The sequence below is a fragment of the Mustelus asterias genome, chromosome 12 (assembly GCF_964213995.1).
Source record: "Mustelus asterias chromosome 12, sMusAst1.hap1.1, whole genome shotgun sequence".
Lineage (NCBI taxonomy): Eukaryota > Metazoa > Chordata > Chondrichthyes > Carcharhiniformes > Triakidae > Mustelus > Mustelus asterias.
In genome coordinates this window covers 6,108,273-6,135,809 of record NC_135812.1, presented here as the reverse complement: position 1 = coordinate 6,135,809, position 27,537 = coordinate 6,108,273, and the positions used below count along the sequence as shown (strand labels likewise).

General features: G+C 41.1%; 1 protein-coding gene across 1 annotated transcript in view; it reads left to right on the top strand.

The window, feature by feature from the left end:
* Positions 1–897: 897 nt before the first annotated feature.
* med13a (mediator complex subunit 13a) overlaps positions 898–27,537 on the top strand; it is a 174,486-nt gene continuing 147,846 nt past the window's right edge. Inside the window, exons 1-2 of the mRNA XM_078224634.1 lie at positions 898–1,302; positions 16,878–17,112. Of these exons, the coding sequence (XP_078080760.1) occupies positions 1,228–1,302; positions 16,878–17,112 (310 nt within the window). The 5' untranslated portion in view covers positions 898–1,227. The remainder of the gene's footprint in view (positions 1,303–16,877; positions 17,113–27,537) is intronic.

Genomic DNA, 27,537 nt, shown 5'->3' with positions numbered 1-27,537 from the left:
AGGATTTTAAGTACATTTTTAAAAGGTAAGAATTATGGCGTGAATTGCAAATAGAAGTTAGAAAAATTGTACTGTCACTGTTTTGGTAATTTGCCAATATTTTCTCAAGGTGGCAGGGTAAAATGTAACTTTTTGGAGTAACTCAAAAAAATTGCTGTTTAAGACATTTAAGTATTAGTAATTGCAGATCTGACTAACTCCTATTCTGTGATGTATCTTTTGGTTTAAATATAGCCTGATCGTGTTTAGTAGTTCTGCAATTTGTGTAAATTTTGTTTCACTTTGGACGTATTCCTAATGTTGGCAGCTCTCCAGTTAGAACGATTTCTGTGTTTACATAAGGCGTTATCACTCCTGGAAACATTTCAAAGTACTTCACATTGGGTTTATCTGAAGTGTGTGAATGCTCTGTGGATAAATTCTGAGTTCTTACGAGAAAACATTTGAAGATGGAAAGGGGGAAGTTTGCAAATGTAGACATTAGTTTATGCTGAAATAGAAGGCAGTAAGTTAAAGATAACTTAAGATAGTTAAAAATTAGTATTTGGGTTGACTTCGTTCAGCGCCTCTGGTGGCCACGGCTAGGAAGTGCATGTGTGTGGGGCCTGCGCTCCACTGCACCCCTGGTGGCCGCGGCTGGGAAGTGCGTGTATTCTGTGTTTCACCGCGCCTTTGGCGGCCGCGGCAAGCAAGTGCATTTGTGGTCTTGTGCTCCATCGCACCCCTGGTGGCCGCGGCTCGGAAGTGCGTGTGTGTGTGTGTGGGGCCTGTGCTCCACCGCGCCCCTGGTGGCCGCGGCAGGTTTTGTTGGTGAGGGGGGGGTTGTAAAGCGGCGGCCGGCCGCGTCACGTGACGGTGTCTCCGCCATTAAGTCTGGGACTGAGGCTCCCATTAAAGGACAGGGACTGAACACAAACTGGAGTCGCCGAGAGGGAGGCGAGTAACCGGGAGGGGGGGAGGGAGGGGGAAAGGAAGGGAAGCGAGGCGACAGATACCTTCATCTCGTTCCTCTCTCTGAGAGAAGGGGAGGAAAAATAAACAAAAAGCAACCAAAGGACAACTAAATAAAAAAAACACCTCAGCCTTCATGTGGAAAAGATATTTGAGGAAATTTTCCTGAGGGGAGGACTTTTATTTTTCTTTTCTGTGTGTTTGTGTGCGCATATACATATATATTTTCCTTTTTGAAGTGCGTGTTAAATCTCCGTCGATGATGCAGGGATCGTGATGATGAGTTCGTCCGGCTGCTGGGTGGCGAACGGGGCGAGTTTGGAGGATTGCTATTCCAATCTCTTCTCTCTGGTGAGTGATTGAAGCGGCCGTCGCGCAGCCATTTTCAAACCGCGGCCTTTACTCAGGCGTAGTGGAGAGAGAGAGATAGTGAGGGGAGAGGGGGGGGGGGGGTTGTTTAAAAAATATCCTATTAATCTCTAATTTTAGTAACGTATTTATGCCTCAGACAGCCTAGATCCCAACATCTTCAATTTCTCCTCTTCAAAAAAAAAACTTCTCAAAAGTCCACTTTTTAAAAAACAGCCACTTTTTAAAAAAAATACCAATGTTTCATTAAATGTACAACTTGCGCACATTTTCTAAACGTCTTGAGGTGGTTTTGTGTCAAAAAAACCCGTTTAATAGGCCAAAATGTGTGAGCTCCTTAACTTGCCCTTAAAGTCCACTCTTTAAAAACACCCACTTTTTAAAATACTAATGTTTCATTAAATGTACAACTTGAGCACATTTTCTAAATGTCTTGAGGTGGAAGAAAAATCGGGTTTTGTGTCAGAAAACCTGTTCAATAGGCCAAATGTGTGAACTCCTTAACTTGCCCCAAAAAACTACTTTGCCCTTTTTTTCTTGGCATGTAATTTGTTCCGATGGTAGCCTTTTATGAATGTACATCTGATTTGTATAAATAATATTTTTAAACTGGTCATTTTAGTTGCCATTTTCCAGTCAAAACCGAAACGGCATTTTAACAAACGAAACGGGGGGGGGGGGGGGGGGTGGTGGTTGTGTTGTTTTAAAACATTAAAACTACGATGGGCTCCAAGGCTATCATTTTAACTCCGACGTTTTAATTTTAAGTATAATTAATGGTTGCATATAGAATGTAGTCTCTTTTATTTGTTGCTTCGCCGCCCCCCTCCCTCCAGAGACTCAAAGAGTTGCTGCGTCGTAAAAGGGAAGTGTTTTCAAACTTCAGAGCAAAAGCAAAAAATAATGCAACCCGTTTCAGAATGAGAACTCCAATCGGCTGAGAAAGAAATTTGAGTAGCTCAAGTTTTAATGTAATGTCAGTGTTTTTTCTTTGGGTGTGTAACTTTTTCCCCCCCTGTGGAATGGAAAATCTTAATTTACAAAGTGAAGGGAAGTTGTCAGAGGTCACTTTACATGGATTGTATTTCTAAATGTAATGGGTGGAGGGTATGTGTTTCAGGTCCTTTTGTCTTGAGCAAAGCAACAGAAGTGCTGTAAATGTGAAATAAGCACTTATTTAAGCGTTATTTCTAACACAAGCTTGTTGCTTGCTACCGGAACAAATTTAGCCAGTGCATTCCTCCGAGCTGACAAATCCTGCTCATATATCGTGTTTGATTTTATTAACACTGGATATATGGGAAGGGGTGGCGAAATGGAAAGTTTAAGAGCCAGTGTTTCCTTTTTGGTCATCTGGGAATCTTTAAAAATGATCTGGAACATCTTTTTTAAAAAGTTTTTTTTAAAACCTCAGATTCTTAATATGGCTGTCCAGCTGTCTTCTAAAAATGATTACAGTTAAATGTGGTGCTGCTGTTAAGCGCCTTGTTAGTGGAAAATGCGGATGAGTTTTTTGGGGAAAAAATGCAAATAGAACATGGAGCATGAAATGAACTTCACTCTGTTTTGGATTTCAAGGAGCAAGTGCTGGGGTGGGAACTGACCAATATGGTTTATGACTCATAAAAGTAGAAATTGGGCTTTTACTAAAATGGTCCCGTTTTAATTCTTCCTTCTGCTCCTCTTGTCTCTCTTCCCCCCCCCCCCCAATCTCAAATCCTTGAGGAACTCATTGCTCTGACTCCTCCTCTAGTTGAGATAACATGAATAATCTGAGTTGCAGACTTCATGACTGTTGTAGCGCTAGTTAGTGTCTGGTAGGAGAGCTGAGCAAATGGAGTGAAAACAAAATGAGTTTTTTCTTGTGTTTGGTTCTTCCTGTCCCCTAAAAAATGAATATTTTGTCAGTTTAGTGTTAGTTTAGAGTTCAGTATTGGTTTGCTTGAAAAATGATCAAACGTTGAAGTTTTAAGTAAACTGTTAAAATGACTTTTGAACCTGTTTTTTTTTTCTCTCTCTGGTTTGAGATGTGGGTGCTTTTGTTTTTTTCTGGTTTGAGACATGGGTGCTTTTGTTTTTATTTCCTGCTTTGGAATTGGTCAGTAATATTTTTGAAGACTGTTCGCACAGTCAAAGTGTTGATATAATCTAAGAGTAGATGTCTAGAACAGGCTTGTGCTCAAGATTTATGGTTTTCTTGTAAGCGGTATAAGTTGTACCTTTTTAAAAAAATGAGGTATTATGTAATCTTCCTCCTGTTAATTTCCTTTTCCTAATTGCACTGTCAGCACAGACTCTATGGGCCAAATGGCAACTTTCCGACCCATACTGTTCTGACTTTTGCTGGAATTTGGCTTCATTTGTCCAAACCAGCATTCTTCTTGCATGTAATTTATTAGTCAGAAGTAGGCTTACATTAACAATGAAGTTACTGTGAAAATCCCCTAGTCGCCACATTCCGGCACCTGTTCGGGTACACTGAAGGAGAATTTAGCATGGCCAATGCACCTAACCAGCACGTCTTTTGGACTGTGGGAGAAAACTGGAGCACCCGGAGGGAACCCACGCATACTCCACACAGGCAGTTTCCCAAGCTGGGAATCGAACCCGGGTCCCTGGCGCTGTGAAGCAGCAGTGCTAGCCACTGTGCCAATGTAGACAGTGAATACTGGCAGCTGATTCATCTGGTCAGTGGGCCAGTGGAAGGCTTGGCATCACCGCCAAGCTCAGCTCAATATTAACATGTATGCTTTCCAGTGAGAAAAGGAGACTTGCATTTATATAATGTCTTTCCTGACGATTTGACATCTCAAAGCACTTTTCAGCCCAAGTGCTTTTGAAGTGTATTCACTGTTGTAGTGCAAGAAACATGGCAGCCAATTTGCACTTGGCAGGCTCTTACAATCAGCAATGTGATAACAACTGGATAGCCTGTTTGTGTAATGTTAATTGAGGAATACATATTGGGCAGGACATCTGGGATTTTCTTTCACCCCCCCCCCCTTTTCTGTCCGCCTGAGGGCTGACTGGGCCTCCGTTTAACATCACACCTGAAAGATGACACCTCCCAGCATGGCAGCACTCTCAATGGAGTCATCCTTGATACTTCAGCTCAAATTCTGGAGTGTGACTTAATTTCTCTACCTTCTGTGAGACTAACTGAGCCATAGCTGTCAAAGTAAGGGTAGATAGTTTACAATTGTGTGAACTGCAACTTGGGTTTTCCTTCCCTTTCCGAGTCCAGCTAATTTTTAGCAGTGTCTTTTTTCTTGGTCTAATAACACAGACTAAAAATTGAATGTTTTGATCTGCATTGTTTAGCACATTTGAGACAATGACTTTGCTTAATAGGGGAGTTGTGTCTTAGCAGAGATTAGTGCTTGTACACCATTCTACCAGGCTGTTCAATATTGTACACTATTCTGTTGCTAGCTGAAGAGTAATCTGTCAGTAATTGATCTCTTTTAGTAGTAGCAGCTTGCAACTGAATTCTGGAATGAAAGCTGTCAAGAACATCATGCTTCAGTACATTGCTGTGCTGTTCGTAAAGTGGGGAGGGGGGGTGGGGGGGGAGAAAGAGTGCAAATACAGCTTGCTATAAATAAATCTGTACGTACACATACTTTCTGGCCAGAGGCTTGCCAGATCTGATTTTGCGGTTAGGTTGCTCTATGATGTCACGAATAAAATATCCTGGAGAGGCTCCATTGAAAACAATTGATTTCAAGACCTGGGAGTTGATCTGGATTTGCAAGTCCAGGAAACCTAACTACTGACTGGGGGCATATCCAACTAGTGACTTGTGTTTCTGGGGTTGGCAGTACTGCTTTGACTCACTAGCCAGCCCCAGCTTAAACTGCCCCTTTTTGCATCCCTGGGACTAGAACATTAACCTACTCCCTGTTCTTCTGTCCTTTTGCCCCCTCAAGTATGTTCTGCTGCCATTCAATGAGATCATGGCTGAAATGTTGCCTAACTCTGTATACCTGCATTTGGCCCATATCCCTTAATACCTTATGATAAACTTTTATTAAGCAAATCGGATTTAAAATTAGCAATTGATCTAGCATCAACTGCTGTTTTTGGAAGTGTTCCAAACTTGTACCATCCTTTGTGTGTAGAAATGCTTCCTAACATCTCCCCTGAACAGTCTGGCCCTGATTTTTAGATCATGTCCCCTACTTCTAGAACCAGTGGAAATGATTTATCTTTGTCTACTGTCTTTTCCTGTTAATATCTTGAAGACTACTACCCAATAGTGATGTCACCAGAGCACCTTTTTAATAGTGAAAAGATCCCATATGCAGGTCTCTATTCTGGTTTGAAAAATGCACTGCCTCTATAACTTTTCCCTTTGTAAAGAAAATTGACAGTGATATACGAAATTTGGAAGATGGCGAACAGATGCCTTACACTTGAGACCAGCTCTGTTGCTCTGAGACTAATTGCATATGATTCTTTCCTTGATCTTGCGGCCTGGCCTCTTAGTACAAGCTATTTCTAATCTTATCCTTCGCTGGTGTGCTTGAGTAGGCTTCAAGGTCATTGTATAGTAATCTAGAATGGGAACCCTTGCTATGTCTTTTTTTCCCCTTTTTTTTTGTTTCCCTCAAGTTCTGAAACCCAAGGCCAATTTTAGTGCTCCTTATTCAAGACTACTTGATGGATATGGGGTGGGATTTTGCAGCATCGCCTGAGTGAGACCGGAAGTTCCTACCTGAGGTCAATGGACATTCCTGTTGTCCTTTCCTCACCCGCTCCGATTCCGTGACGGGTGGGGTGGTAGAATTCCGGCAAAACGCTTTCAATGTGGTGTGCCTTGATTTTAATCTCATCCTTTGCTCCCCATTGAATTTGCTGACACTTGCTGGGACTTGGACATGTAGTTGTTAGCAGCTCCTGTACATTATTCATTGCCAAAATAATTCATGAGTGAACAATAAACAGTAACATTGACAGACCTTGTCAACATAAGCACTTCTTTTAATGGTTGCTGGTTGGTGTTGTTGTTATGTTTCATTTGTTCCTTTTTTAGTTGGAGGCACTAAGACCAATTTTAACACCTCTGCTGTGTTTACTTGGTAAGAGGTTTAACAACACCAGGTTAAAGTCCAACAGGTTTATTTGGTAGCAAAAGCCACACAAGCTTTCGGAGCTCTAAGCCCCTTCTTCAGGTGAGTGGGAATTCTGTTCACAAACAGAGCTTATAAAGACACAGACTCAATTTACATGAATAATGGTTGGAATGCGAATACTTACAACTAATCAAGTCTTTAAGAAACAAAACAATGTGAGTGGAGAGAGCATCAAGACAGGCTAAAAAGATGTGTATTGTCTCCAGACAAGACAGCCAGTGAAACTCTGCAGGTCCACGCAACTGTGGGAGTTACAATAGTGTGACACGGGCATTCGGCCTCTGATATTCGGGTAAGCGTTCTCCAAGGCGGCCTTCGCGACACACGACAGCGCAGAGTCGCTGAGCAGAAACTGATAGCCAAGTTCCGCACACACGAGGACGGCCTCAACCGGGATATTGGGTTCATGTCACACTATTTGTAACTCCCACAGTTGCGTGGACCTGCAGAGTTTCACTGGCTGTCTTGTCTGGAGACAATACACATCTTTTTAGCCTGTCTTGATGCTCTCTCCACTCACATTGTTTTGTTTCTTAAAGACTTGATTAGTTGTAAGTATTCGCATTCCAACCATTATTCATGTAAATTGAGTCTGTGTCTTTATAAGCTCTGTTTGTGAACAGAATTCCCACTCACCTGAAGAAGGGGCTTAGAGCTCCGAAAGCTTGTGTGGCTTTTGCTACCAAATAAACCTGTTGGACTTTAACCTGGTGTTGTTAAACTTCTTACTGTGTTTACCCCAGTCCAACGCTGGCATCTCCACATCGTGTTTACTTGGCACAGGGCAAGGATCTAATCTGGTCTGTATATAAATGCTTTTTACTTTGAACTTGAAATTTTCCAGTGGGGGGGCGGGGGGAGAGGAGAGGAGGGCCCTGTTTACTGTACTGCAATTGGCAACCTAAGCATGGGCTTAAAGAGTAAACCTGCACAATTGCCTCCAAAACCACAACACGGCTGCTGAATTGCTTTGGCAAATGTGGCAGCAGATTCCGTGATTGGCATTGCAATGAATGAACAGTTGGTCTATTTTTGTTCGTGTTGTTTGAAAGGTAAATGTTAGCCTCTTTTCATCTGCTTTCCAGTAATGCAACAGGATATTTTGCATATACCTAAATGGGCAGACTCTGTTTAATGTCTCGTGTGGAAAAACAACAGCTCCAACAACGCAGCATTTGCTCAGCATGAGTGTCAGCTATGATTATGTGCTCAAGTCCTGGAGTGGGACCTGAACCCAACTTCAAGGCAGTTGGGATTTGTTTCTTTTTAGTCTGTGACATTTACACAATGGATTACATCCAGCAATGGCAGATGTATTCTAATCCTGTAATGTAGGACAACTTGTATGTAGATTTATCTGTTTACCATCATGAGAACAGATTGATTTAATGTGAGTCCCTGGTAATCCAATAGTTCTGTGATACCAGTATATAATGGAATGGTTTTGAGGTGAGCTGGCTCTAAATTGTCATTTGAATGCAAGATGGATGCAGTTTGTGTATTTTTAATAATGAGAACATCCAACTTCTTAATGGCTTCTGATGGAATTTTTGTAGGATCAAACAGTTTTGAGCAACACAAGGTGGTTAACAGGTCATCACTGAATCAATGATGGCACTTCGTTCCTGCATGAAGAATCTCATTCTTGCCCCATTCGAGTATGTTACTCAACCATTCCCATAGCAAAGTATGGCACAGATTAAATCAAATACTGGACATTTAAGTATTTTTGTGGAAGCACAAAGATTCATTAAGGAAAAGAATAGCAAGAGATAGGCAACTCCCTTCATAGTGACCACTTCCTTCAAAGTAATATTGTTCTATACTAGTTTAATTTGTGCTGTACATCCCTGTGGGAATAGCTGAGTAACATTTTTTGAACGGGGTAGGAATGAGATTCTTGTGGAGTGAAGTGGCATAATTTCCCTGCATTGCCACTTATTTTCCTAACGCCATAATGCTAAAAGTACAACAGTGGATGGTGCCTAATCTTTAAAGAATTAGCTAGTCGATTTTCTTTCTTCTAATATGGCTACTGTGTTACATTCTTTGGGGCAATCTCTGCTATCACTTGTAGGTGCAAAGATTGCATGTTGGAACTTGGGATAAATGGCATGAATTTGGCACCAGAAAAGAAGAACATTACTTTGAAAGGAGTTGTATTTTTTGTGTTGCATGTCTCCTGTTCTCTCTCCATGATTTAACTCTTGGTCTTCTACAAAAATCAAACTTAAAATGTCTCTTGGTCCAGTATGTGGTTTAATCTGTGCTGTACTTCCCTGTGGGAATGGCTAAGTAACACAATTTGAAAGGGGTAGGAATGAGATTTCTGGTGACATGCTATCATAGTAAGAAGTCTCACAACACCAGGTTAAAGTCCAACAGGTTTATTTGGTAGCAAAAGTGTTGGACTTTAACCTGGTGTTGTGAGACTTACTGTGTTTACCCTAGTCCAAACGCCGGCATCTCCACATCATGACATGCTATCATGCCAGTGCCACTTACTTTCCCTAAGCCCTAAAGCTTCCTTGTATTTTTCACTTGCCTTTGTTCCTGGTTCCACTGGAAAGCTTGCATATTCGTTACCTTAAATATCAGCTGCTCATCTGTGCACAGGTTGCTGCTTGTAGAATAAAATACTCTTGTACTGAAAATACTTTCTTTCCCTCCTTCATGCAAGTTATATTTTTCAAATGAACAAATAATGCAAAAGGCTAGTTTGTTTGGAAGGGTGAAATAGAAGCTTATGTACAGGTAGAGTACCTCAAATCTGTTTACTCAGAAACCAGCGATGTTTGGAAATGTTTTTTTATATATATATATATAATGTTCTTGTGTCAATCGTAATTACCTGACTAATTTGACTAGGCACTGCATTGGCTCCAGACTAGTTGCTGGCTTTCATGTCCTGTGCTCCAAGCGACCCTTGACCTAACCCTGCTTCACCTGAACCTCCCAATCTGAAATCTAGCAATGTCTAAAATCTGACACCGCCACGGTCCTGAGGTTCCTAGATTTGAGCTATTGTACCTATTGTCCTTTTGAACACAAGTTACCTCCCAATAATACCTTTCACTTGAAAATGTCTGAAGTGTTGCACTGAGCCTTCCTTGATCAGGAAAAAAGGAATGCTGAGTAACAGGGAAGAGATATAGGATTGCGTGGCCAAAAGTTTTTGTTGCCAATGTGGGTTAGGCATTTTTCAAAGTGGGGAAGGTTTGGAAATTTGGATTGGTTAATTCGTTTTAAATTTAATTTTTTTCCAAAAATTTATAATTAACTCTGTATATTCTGAAAGGCTTTGCAGTTGTGGTTGCCTTTTCTTGCAATTTTTCTTGGTAGTTTGAATAAGATTTTTATTAAAATAACTAGCACTGTAGAGATTCTATGATTCAAAGTTACAAAGCCAATGCGCAGACTGACCGGGTGCCATAATCCATCTCCTTGCTTGCTGCAAAAAGCAATTGAGATTGAATCCACTTCATGGCCCCCATAAGACTAACTTTTTTGAGGGTGGCATGGTAGCACAGTGGTTAACACTGCTGCCTCTCAGCACCAGGGATCCAGGTTAGATTCCCAGCCTCTGGTCACTCTGTGTGGAGTTTGCACGTTCTCCTCATGTCTGTGTGGGTTTCCTCCCACAGTCCAAAAATGTGCGGGTTAGGTTGATTGGCCATGGTAAATTGCCCCTTAGTGTCAGGGGGACTAGCTGGGGTAAATGTGTGGGGTTGGGGGAGGGATGGAGCCTGTGTGGGATTGTGGTCGGTGCAGACTTAATAGGCCAAATGGCCTCCTGCACTATAGTGATTCTATGAAGACGTGCATTTCTTGAACTTGATCCTAGCCAAAATTCCAAGATTGAGTGTAATGCCTTTTCTTCTCGGCTTGGATCTTGCATGTGTCTCTTATGGGGTAAACACAGTAAGAAGTCTCAACACCAGGTTAAAGTCCAACAGGTTTATTTGGTAGCAAAAGCCACTAGCTTTCGGAGCGCTGCTCCTTCGTCAGGTAAGTGGGAGTTCTGTTCACAAACAGGGCATATAAAGACACAAACTCAATTTACTTGGAATGCAAGTCTTTACAGGTAATCAAGTCTTAAAGGTACAGACAATGTGAGTGGATCTCTTATGGGGACCATCAAATCAAGCAAGGAGGTGGATTAAGAGCTTGCCCTATCCACTATGCGCATTGGCCTTGTATCTTTAAGGATGGAGTAAAACTTAAAGTTCAAGCTAGCAAGGAAAGGCATTGCACTTGATTTTGGGCTTGACCTTTGCGAAAAGTCTGAGAAGCAAGTTTTGCATTAAGCTAGATTTTAGCAAAAACCGTTTGTCATTCACTAGCCAAAGGTGCAGATAAATGACCTGCATTATGGTGGCTAATAGTAGATGAGTATGGCATGGTGCATCCTTGTATTTATTTTGCCTCCCAGTTGGATGTTGATTAGTAAAGGGCTGAGATCTTGAACTTGTGCTGTGAGGCCTTTCAGGCATTGAATAGCTTAGTGACAGAAAATTCTATCCAAATATTAAGTTTGTGTGAAACGTTACTTCAGGAACCATGTGAGCAACAGCCCTCCCCTGAGAGGGCTAGTGTGATTTTTGAGTTGATGATTTGCCTGTTTGTGGTTTTTGAAGCAAATAAAGATATTTTGAAAAAGTCACACTATTAATGAAGAGAAGCTAGCAACATCCAAGACCAAAAGAACTCTGATCAAGATTAGGAAGACTTGGTTGGAATTCCTTGGGCACGTGATGATTATGCGAAAGATTGAGGTGGACAAAGAATGACTTTTTTTAAGAGCATCACAACTGGATAGATTAGCTACATCTAGAGCAAGATTTGCATGGAGATCATGATTGCCAGTGCCATCTTGGGGCATGGTACATGAAGGGGGAGAGAATGTTGGCGACTGGATTGTGCATGAGGCTCGTTTTTGGGACTTGCTGTGATTGGGTGAGAGGAAAGTGATTGAAGTGATTGAAGGGCGGCACGGTAGCACAGTGGTTAGCACTGCTGCTTCACAGCTCCAGGGACCTGGGTTCGATTCCCGGCTTGGGTCACTGTCTGCGTGGAGTTTGCACATTCTCCTCGTGTCTGCGTGGGTTTCCTCCGGGTGCTCCGGTTTCCTCCCACAGTCCAAAGATGTATGGGTTAGGTTGATTGGCCATGCTAAAATTGCCCTTAGTGTCCGTAGGTTAGAGGGAGTAGTGGGTAAATATGTAGGGATATGGTGGTAGGGCCTGGGTGGGATTGTGGTCGGTGCAGACTCGATGGGCCGAATGGCCTCTTTCTGTGCTGTAGGGTTTCTAAGATTCTAAGTGCCATATCCATGAAGTGAGAATAGTTTTGTATAGATTAGATGGGGTAGGTGAAAATGAAACTCTCTGTAGATAGGTTTGTTGTTATGATGTGGAGATGCCGGCGTTGGACTGGGGTAAACACAGTAAGAAGTTTAACAACACCAGGTTAAAGTCCAACAGGTTTATTTGGTAGCAAAAGCCACACAAGCTTTCGGAGCTCCAAGCCCCTTCTTCAGGTGAGTGGGAATTCTGTTCACAAACAGGGCATAAACAGGAGAAGCTACGGCATCTCCTCCGGAGCCTTCAACATGTCATTGATGAAGACTAACATCTCGCCAAGGCCATCCCCACACCCCCACTTCTTGCCTTCAAACAACCGCACAACCTCAAACAGACCATTGTCCGCAGCAAACTACCCAGCCTTCAGGAGAACAGAGACCACGACACCACACAACCCTGCCACAGCAACCTCTGCAAGACGTGCCGGATCATCGACACAGATGCCATCATCTCACGTGAGAACCCCATCCACCAGGTACACAGTACATACTCTTGCAACTCGGCCAACGTTGTCTACCTGATACGCTGCAGGAAAGGATGTCCCGAGGCATGGTACATTGGGGAAACTATGCAGACGCTGCGACAACGGATGAATGAACACCGCTCGACAATCACCAGGCAAGACTGTTCTCTTCCTGTTGGGGAGCACTTCAGCGGTCACGGGCATTTGGCCTCTGATATTCGGGTAAGCGTTCTCCAAGGCGGCCTTCGTGACACACGACGCCGCAGAGTCGCTGAGCAGAAACTGATAGCCAAGTTCCGCACACACAAGGATGGCCTCAACCGGGGTATTGGGTCCATGTCACACTATCTGTAACCCCCACAGTTGCCTGGACCTGCTGAGTTTCACTGGCTGTCTTGTCTGGAGACAATACACATCTCTTTAGCCTGTCTTGATGCTCTCTCCACTCACATTGTTTTGTTTCTTAAAGACTTGATTAGCTGTAAGTATTCGCATTCCAACCATTATTCATGTAAATTGAGTCTGTCTTTATATGCCCTGTTTGTGAACAGAATTCCCACTCACCTGAAGAAGGGGCTTGGAGCTCCGAAAGCTTGTGTGGCTTTTGCTACCAAATAAACCTGTTGGATTTTAACCTGGTGTTGTTAAACTTCTTACTGTGATAGGTTTGTTGGCATTTCTTTTTCTCTTGATGAATTCCAGAACTTTTGATGTAGGTATTTCTATTCAATTTAAGTTGTTTTTGTGTAGTTGAAACATCATGGTGGAAGTCTTTGAATGTTAAAGCTACCTGATGTGCAAGCCACGTGAGTAGTTTCTGGGAGGAAATCCACGTTTGTGGCAAGCTCCTATTTGCTATAGGCCATACAAGCTAAATTGCATAATTTGGTTTTGTAGAAATTTTTTAAAGGTAATTTCTATCATTTTTGTCATTAAATCCTGTGGTCCAAATTAATTGGCTGTATACAATAGTTATCCATTTCTAATTTCAGTTGGAAGTCTCTCAACAGGTTAAAATCCAACAGGTTTATTTGGAATCACAAGCTTGCAGAGTGCTGCTCCTTCATCAGATGAGTGATGAAGGAGCAGGGCTCGAAAGCTTGTGATTCCAAATAAACCTGTTGGACTTTCACCTGGTGTTGTGAGACTTCTTACTGTGCCCACCCCAATCCAACGCTGGTATCTCCACATCATATTTCAGTTGAAATAGGGAGACTGAGCTGACTGAGGCTTCTGGTTCCTAAATAAAATCTTTACTGGCGGGACTAAGGTGGTCTTTTGGACCGGATTGAGAGCAGGTATGATAGTGACAGCTGGTGGGGATGAGCACTGAAAGGCGGGAGCACCTTCTGTGAATGTGCTTTGTAATGTGAGGTTTGATGTTTGTAGTCTGGAATGAGTTTGGTGTGAAATAATCCTAACAAAACATTAGTCTGATTGAGATGATGGATGATGAGACCTGTATTATGAACAAATGTGCTCAAAGGATTACCACCCATAGTCATGACAGGCATTCAATGGTACTCTTAGTTGAAGAGAATTGAGAAGCCCCTATTTGCAAACAAGCTTGTGAAGATATTTTTCCATAAAAATGGTGTTTGAGGTTTTGAGCTTTCGTAGCTGGTGAAAATTGTATGAGTCACACTTTTTCATTGGATGGGAAACAGCCATCAACACAATGGTATTGAGGGTACTAAATCTACTGACTAAAATTTTAATCATTGTTTTATGATAATAGGCACTTTACTGTAGATGTCCATATTGGATCAGTGCTTGCTCTCTCGTCTCTAAGTCAAAAGGTCATAGTTTCAAGTCTCCAGAGACCTGAGGATATAATTTTGGCTCGGATTTCTTGAAATTGAATGTTGCTATTGGAGTGCCATTCTTGGAATGAGCCACCAAACCATTACCCATAATCTTCTTGTCAGCTTAAAATGATCTCATGGCATTATTTAAGCAGGGGAGTAAAACTAATGCATTTTCCCCCTCAACCAACATCAAAATGGATAACCTGGAATTTTATCACATTCCTATTTGGGAGCCTTGTGTGCAAATTGCAGTATTTCCTTATTTCACCAGTGATTACAATTCAAAAATACTTATTGGTTGTAAAGTGCTTATGTGAAAGATGTTTTATATGATGAACATGATGTGGAGATGCCGGCGTTGGACTGGGGTAAACACAGTAAGAAGTTTAACAACACCAGGTTAAAGTCCAACAGGTTTATTTGGTAGCAAAAGCCACACAAGCTTTCGGAGCTCTCAGCCCCTTCTTCAGGTGACTCACCTGAAGAAGGGGCTGAGAGCTCCGAAAGCTTGTGTGGCTTTTGCTACCAAATAAACCTGTTAGACTTTAACCTGGTGTTGTTAAACTTCTTACTTATATGATGAACCCAGCTCTTTTTCAAAATCATCTGCAGTCTACTCTGTGCTGGTCTGGAGGTCAAATATTTTTGTATGGCCACTCTGCAGAATTTGGTATAGGTGAATGTGTACTTGTAATCAGGATGGTTAGTACATGGGGGAAGTAGATGACCATGCATTTGTTACACTCTGCACCTGAGTGAAGAAAACAAACTCCAGTAAATGGTTTTCTAGTGAGCTAACTTTTTTTTAGAAACAGCATATTTATCTGACCACGTTCATTTTTATAAATCTCTATCAGGAGTTGAAACAGTTTGTTTTCAGCATTCTGTTCATATCTGTAGTGGTTGAGAAAACATTTGGTTTACTTTAGAAATTTATTTCCACTCATAATACAAAACAACAGTGCTTCGAGTAAGCAGCCGTCAAATGGGAAATTGTGACTAAGATGCTGCATTTTTTAAAATGTGTTGACTTGCAAAATAACAGCGACTTCCTGTTTTCAAATTTTATCGAAGTGTTACATAGAGGAAAGCATACTTAACCATCTATATTTGTACACTTGCTGGATTTCAACCAGCGTATACAGTCATTCATAATCTAGTCTGGCGCAGCACTCTGTAGTTGAACATCATCACAGCATACCAGCATAGTTATACACAGACATTGAGTTCTCTGCAGTTTTTTTGGCTGTACAAATACATTCCAAAGCAGTTAGAAAAGTTAGTATTAAACTGCTGTTTACTTGCCATAAATATCTGTAGTAAAGTATTACAGCAGCAAGGAAGCTGGGCCAGAGTACTGGATTTCTATTATTTTAAAAGTTTAATTGAAATGAGCTGTTTGAGGTTGTAGCACAGGGATAATTTTTAAATTGTTTCAATTTTTTTTCCCAATCCCATCCAGAAGCATTGATTTCCTTACTAAGATGCATAACTCCACAGATGCTGGTCACTCTGAAGAAATCCTGACTTTAAATACTCAGTTTAAAAAAAAAATCCAGACTCTGAAAATTAGGGGTGGAATGAGATTATGTACTTCTCGAGCCTTTTTGTCATGTATCAACAGAACATCAGAGGCCTTTTGTGAGGGGGGGGGGGGGGGGGGGGGAGAAAGTTGAGTGAATTGGGAGGAGAAATTTGTGGTTGGCCTTGAACAAGCCTGAAGAGAGATACAAGGAGTAGCTTGTAATCGAATGTTGAAACTAATTATTCAACTTTGGCCTATAACTGAATCCCTAGAAATTAATTTTACATTGACTATAATCATCTGTGTATGTATGCAGCCTCAAATGAAACTTCTTGAATGCCCTGTAAATATGGATTTTTAATTTATGATCAAAACATTGTCATCTCTGCAACCGTTTGCTGTTGCTGGGCTTTTAGTTTTGAAATGTATGTACACACAGAATGCATTTTTAAACACTTTATAGTAAGTACAAGGAATTCCTTGCTCATGAGAGAGTTTACAGTGTAGAGTGCATGTGTTAATGTTGTGTCCATTGATATACTATTGTCACTGGTTCACAGTTGAACTGACTGGTCTCTTAAGTTGCCCAATGCCCAATTTTAAGCCTGTGAACTGTGCAACTCCTAACTAAATTTGCAAGGAGCAAATTGTACTTTTGAATATACTTTTGCATGACCCTGAACTATGCACCCGAGGCAGCATTGTGCTTTTGTGTGTACATCCTAAAGCTATTCCCTTCCCTCTTTTGCCTCAACCCTCCCTCCATCCTCCAATGTCATAATACAACATTGTGGAGATTGCAATTTTTGGAAAAATAAATATGAACTGGCATGGAAGGAATTGAATCAGAAAGTACTTTTGATTTCTGTGGTTATGTTTTTTACATGTGCAATGTAGAACAGGAATTTGGTTATCTTGTGATCTTTGATCCTGTGTTATCTCAACTTTTTTGTATGCTCTCTCCATGGTTTCTTGGATTACTGTTCCCATGACTCTGCTTCCTTGATGTGCTCTGTGGCCTAATGATTGTTTCAAAAATCTCTCATGGTTTTTCTGCCCTCGAGCTGGTGACCTGACTGAGTTGCTGAAACTTCTAAGTGGTTTCAATGACTGGTAGGCATGGGGCTTGTGCCCTCCTGACTGCAAATCAAATGTGTCGAAATTTTGAAAACCATCTTTATATTGTATAGTTGTTTCCTATTGTGACACAAAATGCTTCTGGGCATTAGATTCCTTAACATTTTGTTTTCTATTTCCCTATAGGCTGACCTGCCTGGAATTAAATGGCGACGTTATTCATGGCAAGGTCCTGTAGGGACACCGCTCGTCATCCCGGTGGCTGAAGATGATGCCATCCTCTGCAGCTTTAGCCGCTGCTTGAAGGCAAATGTACTTTGTGTGTGGCGAAGGGATATGACACCAGGCCACCGAGAACTTTGGATTTTCTGGTGGGGTGAAGTGCCAAATTTTGCTGATCTCATCCACCATGAACTCAAAGGTGAGAATGAAGAATGGATCTGAAAGTTCAGTCTGTTTACAATGACCTGTCAACACCCTGATTAAAATGTCTGACAATTCTCTTCATGAAAGCTTATTTGACAAAAATGGCCACTTGGGTGAGATCTATAGAGTGACTGACTGGTGCTGTATCCTAAAAACAATTGGGTAAGGGACACTGAGTATAGGATGCAATGTGGGACAAAAATAAGAGCTACTCACTGTCACTTTTGTTTTCAGGTTATTGACTGCTGTTGTGGTGGTGACAAATGGTCAGTGTCATTCTGATTATAGGTGCCCTCCCAGAATGCACAGTTGGTTTAAGTGATAGGATTCTAATAGCATAAATGAGGTGATTTTCTTTTGTTTTGCAGAAATAGTGGAGCTTCCTTTAAAGGACTTGCTCTAAAGAAAGCAGATAATTGGCAAGTGAACTAGCACCATCCACATCGAATTTTAAATTTTTGATACTCCTGTTAAATCCTTTTATAGATTTGTCCCCTCAATCTCTATAAACTCCATTTTAATGGTCATCTATTCCTATGACACGAGATCTGCATGCCTTGACTTTGGCTTGGCATTAATGCTCAATCCCTTTGTCATTTGGTTGTGATTTAAGGGATGGAATTCTAACGACCAATTGACATAACTGCTCTTCCATGTTTTCTCTCATTCATGGGATGTGTGCTTTGGCTAGGCCAATATTTATTGTCCATCACTAACTGCCCCAGAGAAGGTGTTGGTGAGCTGCTGTCTCGAGCCACTTCAGTCTGTGTGGTGTAGATATACCTGCAGTGCTGTTAGGGAGAACGTTTTGATTCAGTGGCAGTGATGGAACAGCGATTCATTTCAAGTCAGGATAGTGAGTGGCTTGGAGGGAAATTCCAGGTGTTGGGTACAGTCCTGGATTTGGAAAGTGTGCCGAATGGGTGAGTTCCTGCAGTGCATCTTGTAGATGGTACACACTATTGAGCCTGCACCAATGACAATCCCACTTTACCCCTATGCCCGCAACCCCACTTATTTATCCTGCTAATCTTCCTGACACTAAGGGGGAATTTAGCATGGCCAAGTAACCTAACCTGCACTTCAGTGGTGTCTTCGGTCACTGTCTGTTTGCACATTCTCCCCATGTCTGTGTGGGTTTCCTCTGGGTGCTCCGGTTTCCTCCCACAGTCCAAAGATGTGCAGGTTAGGTGGATTGGCCATGCTAAATTGTCCCTTAATGTCCCAAGATACGTAAATTAGATAGATTAACCATGGAAGATGTTTGGGTTCTGGGGGTAGGTTGGGGGAGAGGGCCTTGGTATCAGTAAGAGTTGGTGCAGACTCAATGGGTCGAATGGCCTCTTCTGCACTGTAGGAATTCTAATGGTGGAGGGAGTGAATGTTTGTGGGGTGCCAATCAGGTGGGATACTTTCTGCTGGATGGTGTCAAGCTCCTTCTTGGAACTGCACTTATTCTATCACACTTCAACTTGAACTTTGTGGATGCTGGACAGGCTTTGGGTAGTAAGGAGGTGCGATATGCACCGCAGGATTCCTCGTCTCTGACTTGGCTAAGAGTGCTGCAGTTCTGGAGCACAAGTCTGTACCATTGCTGGAATGTTGTCGAGGCCCATAGCTTTTACAGTATCCAGTACCTTTAGCTGTTACATGAAGTGAATCAAATTGGCATGTGTGATGCTGGGGCCTATGAAGAAAGTTGCAGTGGATCAACTATTTGGCACTCCTGGCTGAAGATTGTAAATGCTTCAGTCTTTCACATTGAGGTGCTGAGCTCCCCCATCATTTGAGGATGGGGACATTTGTGGAGCGTTGTCCTCCAGTGAGTTGTTTAATTTTCCATCACCATTCATGACAATGTGGCAGAGCTTAGACCTGATCTGTTGGTTGTGAAATTGATTAGCTGTTTGACATGCAAGTAGTCCTGTGTTGTAGTTTCTCCAGGTTGACACCTTTTTTAGGTATGCCTAGTGATCCTGGCATTCCCTTCTGTACTCTTCATTGGCAATGGTAGAGAGGGTACTATGCCAGGCCATGAGGTTACAGTTTGTAGTTGAGTACAGTTCTGCTGATGACCCACAGCATCTTGTGGTTGTGCAGCCTTGAGTTGCTAGATCTGCTTGGGTGTGGCGGGCAGTACGTGGTAATCAGCCCATGTTTGACCTGATGCAATGAGACATGGGTCTGGCATTGATGTTGAGGACTTCCAGGGCAACTCCTTCCTGACTGTGTATACCCTTGTGCTACCACCTCTGCTGTGTCTATCCTGGACGAAACCAGAGATGGTGTCTGGCACATTGTAAGGTATGATTCTGTGAGTATGACTGTCAGGCTTGACTAGTCTGTGAAACAGCTCTTAGTTTTGGCACGGGCCCCCAGATGTTTGTAAGAAACACTTGGCAGTGTTGATGGCTGAATTTGTCATTGTTGTTCTGGTGCTGCCTAGGTCAGTGCTGGGTGGTTAGTCTGGCCACATTCCTTTTGAACTTTTTATGGTTTGATACAATTGTGTGGCTTGCTAGGCTATTTCAAAGCATTTAAGAGTCAACCACATTTGCTGTGGATCTGGAGTCACATATAGGCTCTAAAGGACATTGGACAATTGTTTCGTGGTGACCATTGAGATTTTCCAGATTTTTTTATTGAATTCAAGTTTCACCATCTGCTGGTAGATCTCTTTGGGTCTCTGGATTACCAGTCCACTGATACCACAATGCTGCCTGCACCTTTTAATGGCCTTCCTAAATACCACTGCATTTGGTGACCCCTCCTAATATTGCTACCTTGTTTTTGTGTCATTTTAAATTATACCTCTTGGGGGAGACTTTTGGATATATTTTTACATTGCAAGGTGTAGAATTATTTTCACTAACTGAGCCATATTGCTTATTGCAACAAAACTAATTTCATCACACCATGCAAAGAAGAGGTTAATATGTTGCTAGGTTTTATGATGCTCATTGTATGGAAGGAAATGCCTGTCTTAACTTTGGCTCCATAATAGTGGTCTGTGAAACAAGAAACATCTTTAGTGCTTTTTGTTTTTGGCATTTCCAAGGGAGGAGCTTGAAGCAGAGGAAGGTTTTGTTCTCTAATTAGTATTCAGAAAGCTGACCGCTTTAAACCTTTAGATCAGATAGGGTGGTGGGATATTTACAAGAGATATTCGATTTCCATACTCCGAGAACTTGTACATGATTGGGTTGTGGGTTGTGAATATTCTGCTGCATTCTGTCTACTCAGAATTCAGAGCTGGCGCACTGGTCTCTGCTCAACATTTTGGAGTAATGTTGTAACCTGCACAGTTTTTTTCTGAGACAGAATCTCTGAGGCTCACTCCATCATTTTCAATGAGATTACAAATGATTGAGATGTTAACCTTTGTTATCTAATGGAATCATTCAAACTACCTGTGATGCAAATAGCCATGGCTAATTGTTCTGGGTTTGGAATATCTGCTTTACTAGGATAATGTGCAGAGAGATTGGTTAGCATTTTAATTTTGCAGATATCTTGTTGGTCATGTTCTTAATACAGTCCTAGATTTTAGCAACATCTCCTAATGAACATGCTTCCAGTAACATCTGCTGCTGCTTTCCCTGATAGTAGCTGATGCTTACTGAATAAGATTTCCAATTGTTTGAATTTTTTTGAATCTGAAGTTAGACTTGGTGCAGGAAATTTAATAGCAGGTCAGTTAGTACAAGACATATTTGGTCCTTCAGCATGAGAAGGGTTCTGTTGAAGAGTAAATGCTCACAATGTCATCTTTTAAAGATGCTAAATGGCCTACAGCATTTTTCTGCTTTTTTTGTTTTTTGCAATTTTTCCCCAAGTTGCCAAAGCTGTTAACATGATGTAGATTAATTTCCCTTTCAACTCCACATGTTACCACCTGCAGGCACTGTAGGAACTCTCCAAGTTCTCTTATTTCTCTTCTTTACTTTTTAATGTAAAAGTAAAATACTGCAGATGCTGAAAATCCAAAATAAAAAACAGAAAATGCCGGAAAAACTCAGCAGATTTGGCAGCATCTGAGGGAGAAGCAGCGTTAATGTTTTGAGTCTGAAGTCATATGGACTGGACTCTTTCTTTCTCCACAGATGCTGTTAGACCTGCTGAGTACTTTCAGCACTTTGTACTTCAACTTTTTAATGTGTTAGTCATTTTATAAACAATTCCAGGGCAGTTAGGAGATCAGGAGCTCCTCCCTAGTTGTGTTTGAAATATGAGTTCCACTACTAACCTGGTTAAGATCTTCCCATATCTTTTGTTGATATAAAATTTGCACCCATCAGTATCTCAAATATAGTTAAAATAATTTGTCAGCTTCTGACTTGTTTTTAAATGGTGATCTCATTGGGCTCAATATATTTGCTTGCAGGAATTGCTGAGACAAGAGTTGAATTAGCTCAGACAGCTGAAGCATTATGTTAATTATTTTATCTGTTCAGAGATTGACTTCAACAGTGTGAAAGATCCAAGTTAAGATTGTTACAGTGCTCTCTAAGACAGTACAATGACATCAGAGCTTATCTTAAGAAAATTGTCAAGTTAAAATAAAGGATGTAAATTGTGTTCAAACAGGATGCTGGTGGTGATCTGAGATTACAGCGTTTTAAATTTGGTCTGTTGTAATCTACATTTTTATTACATTGATTTAGAGCTAATTAATTTGGTTGCAGTATGCAAGTGCATTTGTGATGAGACAGGTCAGGGTTGCTTGTTATGAGTTCACTGAAATTAATCTCAATCTCTTTGAGGAATCTTAAATTTTGTATATGGTGCTATGAGAAATGACATTTAAACTGATCAGTCCTCTGTTCAGAGCCATTGTTAAGGAAACGAGGCTCAAATATTTGTCCAGGTGCTACACTAAAAACTGCCATTACTTTGCGTTTCTTGTTATAATTAATAGTCCTGCTTCCTTAATCATGTTTTCATGTCTTGCAGCATGGTGTTATAGGCCATGGTCATTGTGCTAATTTCATGGGTAGCTCTGTCGTGGGGAGGTGAAACCCAGCCCTGTTTAAAAGAATGGAAAATCTGCGAGTGAGAACTGCTTGGGCCATTTGAAACTTCTTTCTGGGTAACTGGCATTAGTAATCTGAATACAGATTACTTGTCGATCATCTTGTTAATAGTTGATGTAAGTAGGATGGAAGTGTAAGATTTGTTTACAAAGAGGGAGATTTGATTTCGCACAGCAGAGTGGGTCTCTTTGTGGAACAGAATGTACCAAAATTACTATTGGCCCTCGTCAATCATGTCCCCTTACCAAGTGAACATTGTGCTCCTGCCCCACACAGCTCGCAAAAGGACTGTCTTGTCTCTGCTCAGAATTTTCTGTCTTCACATTGCTGCCTTAAAGCAATTATGGATAAATGTTCTGCTTTGGGAGAGTGCATATTGGAGAATTGAGCACCTACAGCTCATGATTTTCCATCCTTTAAAATTAATAGGCCCAAAATGGCAGGTGGTAGAAGTTAATTTCCCTGAAATGTGCCAAGAGCGTAAGACTAAATAAATTTGCCTGTAGGATTGATAAGTATTTACTGATTTATGCTGTCCTCAAATTTCCATAAAGAATTGAATTATTAGATGCTCAATTTTCTTTACAGTTGCTATATTTTAAAAATTCCTCTTGTCTTAAGTGATTCGGACTTTATAACTGAAGTTTCTATCAATGTATTGGCAAATGGTGCACATTGTGGGTTTAGGAGCATAATTGATTGCAAAAGTCCCCAGCTTACTAAGACTAGATGGTGGCTCTGATATCTACGATGTAGCTAAACACTGCTACCTTACATGGCACAAGTATGCCTATCATTGAAAAAAACTTCACGATTTTCTAGTGTTTTAAACATGATGTTTAAACAAAATTGTTTTTAATATTGCATTCTAAATACCTTTTATGTAAATAGTGACTTTTTCTAGCCTGTTCATGTTGATCTGTGGTTGAGTAACTGATTTAATGTACTCTTCCACATATGGCATTGCTGTGATGGGTTTTGCATCATCAGGAGCTCTGCTTTGGGAATTTATTTTATTGTTGGGCATACGTGACAGTGAAGATAGGCTGAGGTGTAGAAAGTGTAAATTGCAACATAAGGATCTTGGGGGAACCTGAAGTATTTTGTTAACTTGAGTGCAAGTTCATATAACTTCAATTACATTATTCCCCTTTTTAGAAACTAATGCTTTTTTGGGATAGATTTCAAGTAGCAATTAATAACAATTTGAAAAGAAGTAAGTGCCCCTGTTCCAGAGAACAAAGAAGCCTCTATCAGTACTATCAAACATTGTACTAGTAACAACAAATGAAAGTGACGCTCCTGTTTCTTCGTGTTTTGGACCTTTCTCATTTAAACCTGTTTGGATCAGCTTGTCAGAGAAACTGCAGTTTAATGTGGCTAGAATTTGTTCTTGTTAGATTTTTTGTTTTACAAATTGGACTCCAAATTTGCAGCTTGGAAAGTTAAATAGTCTCTCTACCTTTCTCCTACAATCTTTAGGAGAAGAAATCTGTAATTATATAGTGGCTCACCAAGTTTCACCTGTTGCGAAAGGCTCATTTGAATGCAGTTAATTCAGAACTGGCATTTATGTCTGCAGCATGCATTACTATTATAAAACCTACACGCAATAAAACCCATTTAATTTCCCCCTCTTTTTTTTTCTCCCCCCTCACATTTGTCTGGAGGAGCAGATCTGTGTTTCACCAGTATCTTCCCCACCTGACTATGTGAACCTGAGCAGTTGAGTGTCAGTAGGTGTTTGGGGGAAAGTATCCCAACAGAGTCCTGAATGTGATGGGTGTGGAAATTCAATTACATGGAGAGACTGAAGTAACTGGAACAAAAACACAATGCTGGAAAATCTCAGCAGGTATGACAGCATCTGTGGGGAGACAATAGAGCCAGCGTTTCGAGTCCAGATGACCCTTTATTGTTTTCCTTGAAGCAGAGAAGTTTAAGAGGGAGATTTAATTGAGGTGTTCAAAAGCATCAAGGATTTTAAGAGAAATAAGGAGAAGGTGTTTCCAGTGATAGTCAATACCTAGAGGAAACTCATTTAAGGTAATTGGTTTTAAAAAAAAAGCCAGAGGCAACATGGAAACAAAAAAATTGAAGCAGAGATTTTATGGAATATGATGTCTGAAAGGGTGATAAAAGACTAATTGATTTTAAAATGTGAATCGGATAAATGCTTCAAGGGAAAATATGCAGGGCTGTAGGGAAAAGACAGTGGAATGGGATTAACTGGATAGTTTCAAAAGCTGGCACAGGCAAGAAGAGCCAGCTGACCTTGGTGCTGTACCATTCTCATTCTGTATCCAGAAACTGTTCCTTGTCTTGTCGAGCATGAACTTTATGCAAACATACTCCATTTAGATCGGGCTTGTGGAGCTGAGAAAGAGCTTAAGTGTGATTTTCAAACAGTGTTAAATTAATTCTAACTTTCTGCATTCTAATTGTGTATTTTTTGACCCTCCTGCCCACAGAAATGGTTGCTATCTAATAAGACAGATGGATTACTACATTTATCCTTAATAGTATGCATGCTGTCCACTTTCCTGAAATTGTGTGGTTCCAGATTGACTTCTATACTGGGTTAGAAGTATCTGGCTCTTGAGATTTATGGGGCTGCTTTGAGATGCTCCCTGTTGTTCATGCACGAACTGCTGTGAAGGTGAGTTGGGTTGGAAGTCATTACCTTTGGGATGGTACCTATACTTTTTTTATAGCTGTTTTAATGTTGCATTTTGAAGTAACCTTGAATCTTCTATTCTTTGTGAGAATTATGGGGCGACACGGTAGCACAGTGGTTAGCACTGCTGCTTCACAGCTCCAGGAACCTGGGTTCGATTCCCGGCTTGGGTCACTGTCTGTGTGGAGTTTGCACATTCTCCTTGTATCTGCATGGGTTTCCTCCGGGTGCTCCGATTTCCTCCCACAGTCCAAAGATGTGCGGGTTAGGTTGATTGGCCATGCTAAAATTGCCATTAGTGTCCTGAGATGCGTAGGTTAGAGGGATTAGTGGGTAAATATGTAGGGATATGGGGGTAGGGCCTGGGTGGGATTGTGGTCGGTGCAGACTCAATGGGCCGAATGGCCTCTCCCTGTACTGTAGGGTTTCTATGATTTCTAATATTGAAACAATGATTGTAAAAACAAAAAAGTACTAATCGTTTCCCACTTTGTTCTCAGTTGACATTTTTAAGTGAACTGATTTGTTTTTGGAGCTTACACATGATTTTCTTGTTTTTCAGTTAATGCTTGCACTAATTAATATTTTTATCAGTGTAAGTGATGCATTCATGTAGATAATATAGAAGAGGGCCTTGTGTGGCCATGTCTGCTTCCTGTTCAGACATGCATTCACTTAATCAAACGATGCTTAGCTATGTGTAATATTCCAATTAAATGTATAGAAGATTTAAACATTTGAGGAAAGCTCAACATGAATTACCAAGATTGATTGTTTTCTGCAACATTGTCACTGACTGTGTAATGTGATTTTTATTTTCATATTTTGCCAACTTAACCTGAGACATCCATGCATTGCAACTACAGATCTTGCAGCTCGAGCTTTTTGTTTGGCGAAACTACTTTGAACCTGTGCTAATGGAAAGTAGTGGTGAAAGTTGTTTTGAAGTAATGAATTGAAGTATGTTTTAAAATGGAGACTTTTCTGTGTCGGTGTAGTTTTAATCAAATCATATGTTGATGCAAATATGTCAATTACCAATACACTTGAGGCAATTGCAACAACTTTCGTGATTTTATGGTTGCCTGTAGTTATCTCAATGATTGCCCATTGTGGGCCCCAAGTCTTCACTGATTTAAAACTAAAAGCAAGGATTCTTCTAACAAGCCAGTTCTTTCTGTGGGGTGTGAGTGGCAAAGATGGAGGGGTGGGTGTGGGAGGGAGGAGTGATGAGAGAACGGTGATCTAGGTTAAGATCCAGGTCAGAAACTCTACGGTGTTTTCTGAAATTAACTTAGACCTTAAGTTTTACATTTTGATTTTGGCATTGTTGAGCACCAGGTATAATTGAAGTGACCCACTAGGAAGCCTTTATCAAACAAAGTTTATTTAAGAACACGCTTAAAGTATAAAAGAATTAGCATGACTTTTACCAATTACAAGAGCTTAAACGTGACACAGTAAAACTCCTAAGTGCTTTCTATCTATGTTCCAAGTTAAACACCATCCCACAGACACCAATCCTTCAGGCTTAATTAGCACAAAAGCAAGTATGCTCACAATGCTGGATTTTCATCTTTGTAACACCTATGGAAAGAAATCCAAGCCAGCAGTTTTCAGGGCAGGATATATCCACAAAACAGCAAAACCTCGGAGGTAAACCCAGTCTCTGGCAGCTTCCAGGGGAAAACACACTTACTTTCTCTTGGCTCCAAGCAGCTTCTGTAAAACAAAACTGGAACTGAACTTCTCGGAAACATGACTGTCCCCAGACACATGACATGCCCTGCCAGTCACCCCCAATCAAGCAGGACTCTGCAATTCCAGGGGAACACTGCTAAAGTTCAGATCAAAACAAACATGATGTCAATTATACTGCTTCAGGAACAAGAAAGGACACCGGCTGCAGACAACACTGTGCTGACAAAATCCCAGTAACTGCTAAAACATCCTGCAGAAAAACATAATTTAAATACATTACTTAAAGGCACAGTATTGTCACAAGGTTAGCTGTGCATGCTTATGAATTCATAGAGATTAGCTAAACTGTGTGTATTTCTCTCAGTTGCTACAGCCTGTCTCTTTGGACTTTGCAACCAGTAACTGTCCCTTTTGTCATGGCAGCTTCTCTCGCATGCAAACAGGAGAATGAGTGTGAAAGAGAGGGCCAGTCGCAGCAACTTCTCCTTCAGTCTTCCTGACTGCCACCCTCTGCAATGACTTTTTAAACATACAACTTCTCCAATGCCATCACAAGCTGGGGTGGGAGAAGAGAGTACTTTACAGATGGAGGCTTTAAAAGGACCACCAAACAGATGGGACCTTGGCCATAGTTAATGTTGAGGAGAGCTTGTAGGTGGTGAGCTGTCTCCACACTGGACAATTAATGTGGTGATTTCAATAAGCTGGAAGGGAGGATGGAGTCTTTTGAGCCCAACTTTATCACCTCTCTCCCTATTATGATGCAGTGAAAGGAATTGGCTTGGGGCTTGGACTGTGCTTTTTGTTTTCAATTTTTTGTCATGCAAAAACAAATCAACACAGGGAGGAATGAGAGGGGATTGGAGAGAGAGCAGTGTGTAACGGTGAAAGGATCAGCTGGTATGTTCAGTGCAGGAAAGTCTTTAACTTGATTAACACAAATTTACTACTAGGTTCCAGGCGAGGGGTGTTTAAATAAAGACCTGCAACCTCTTAGTGTTGCTCTTTT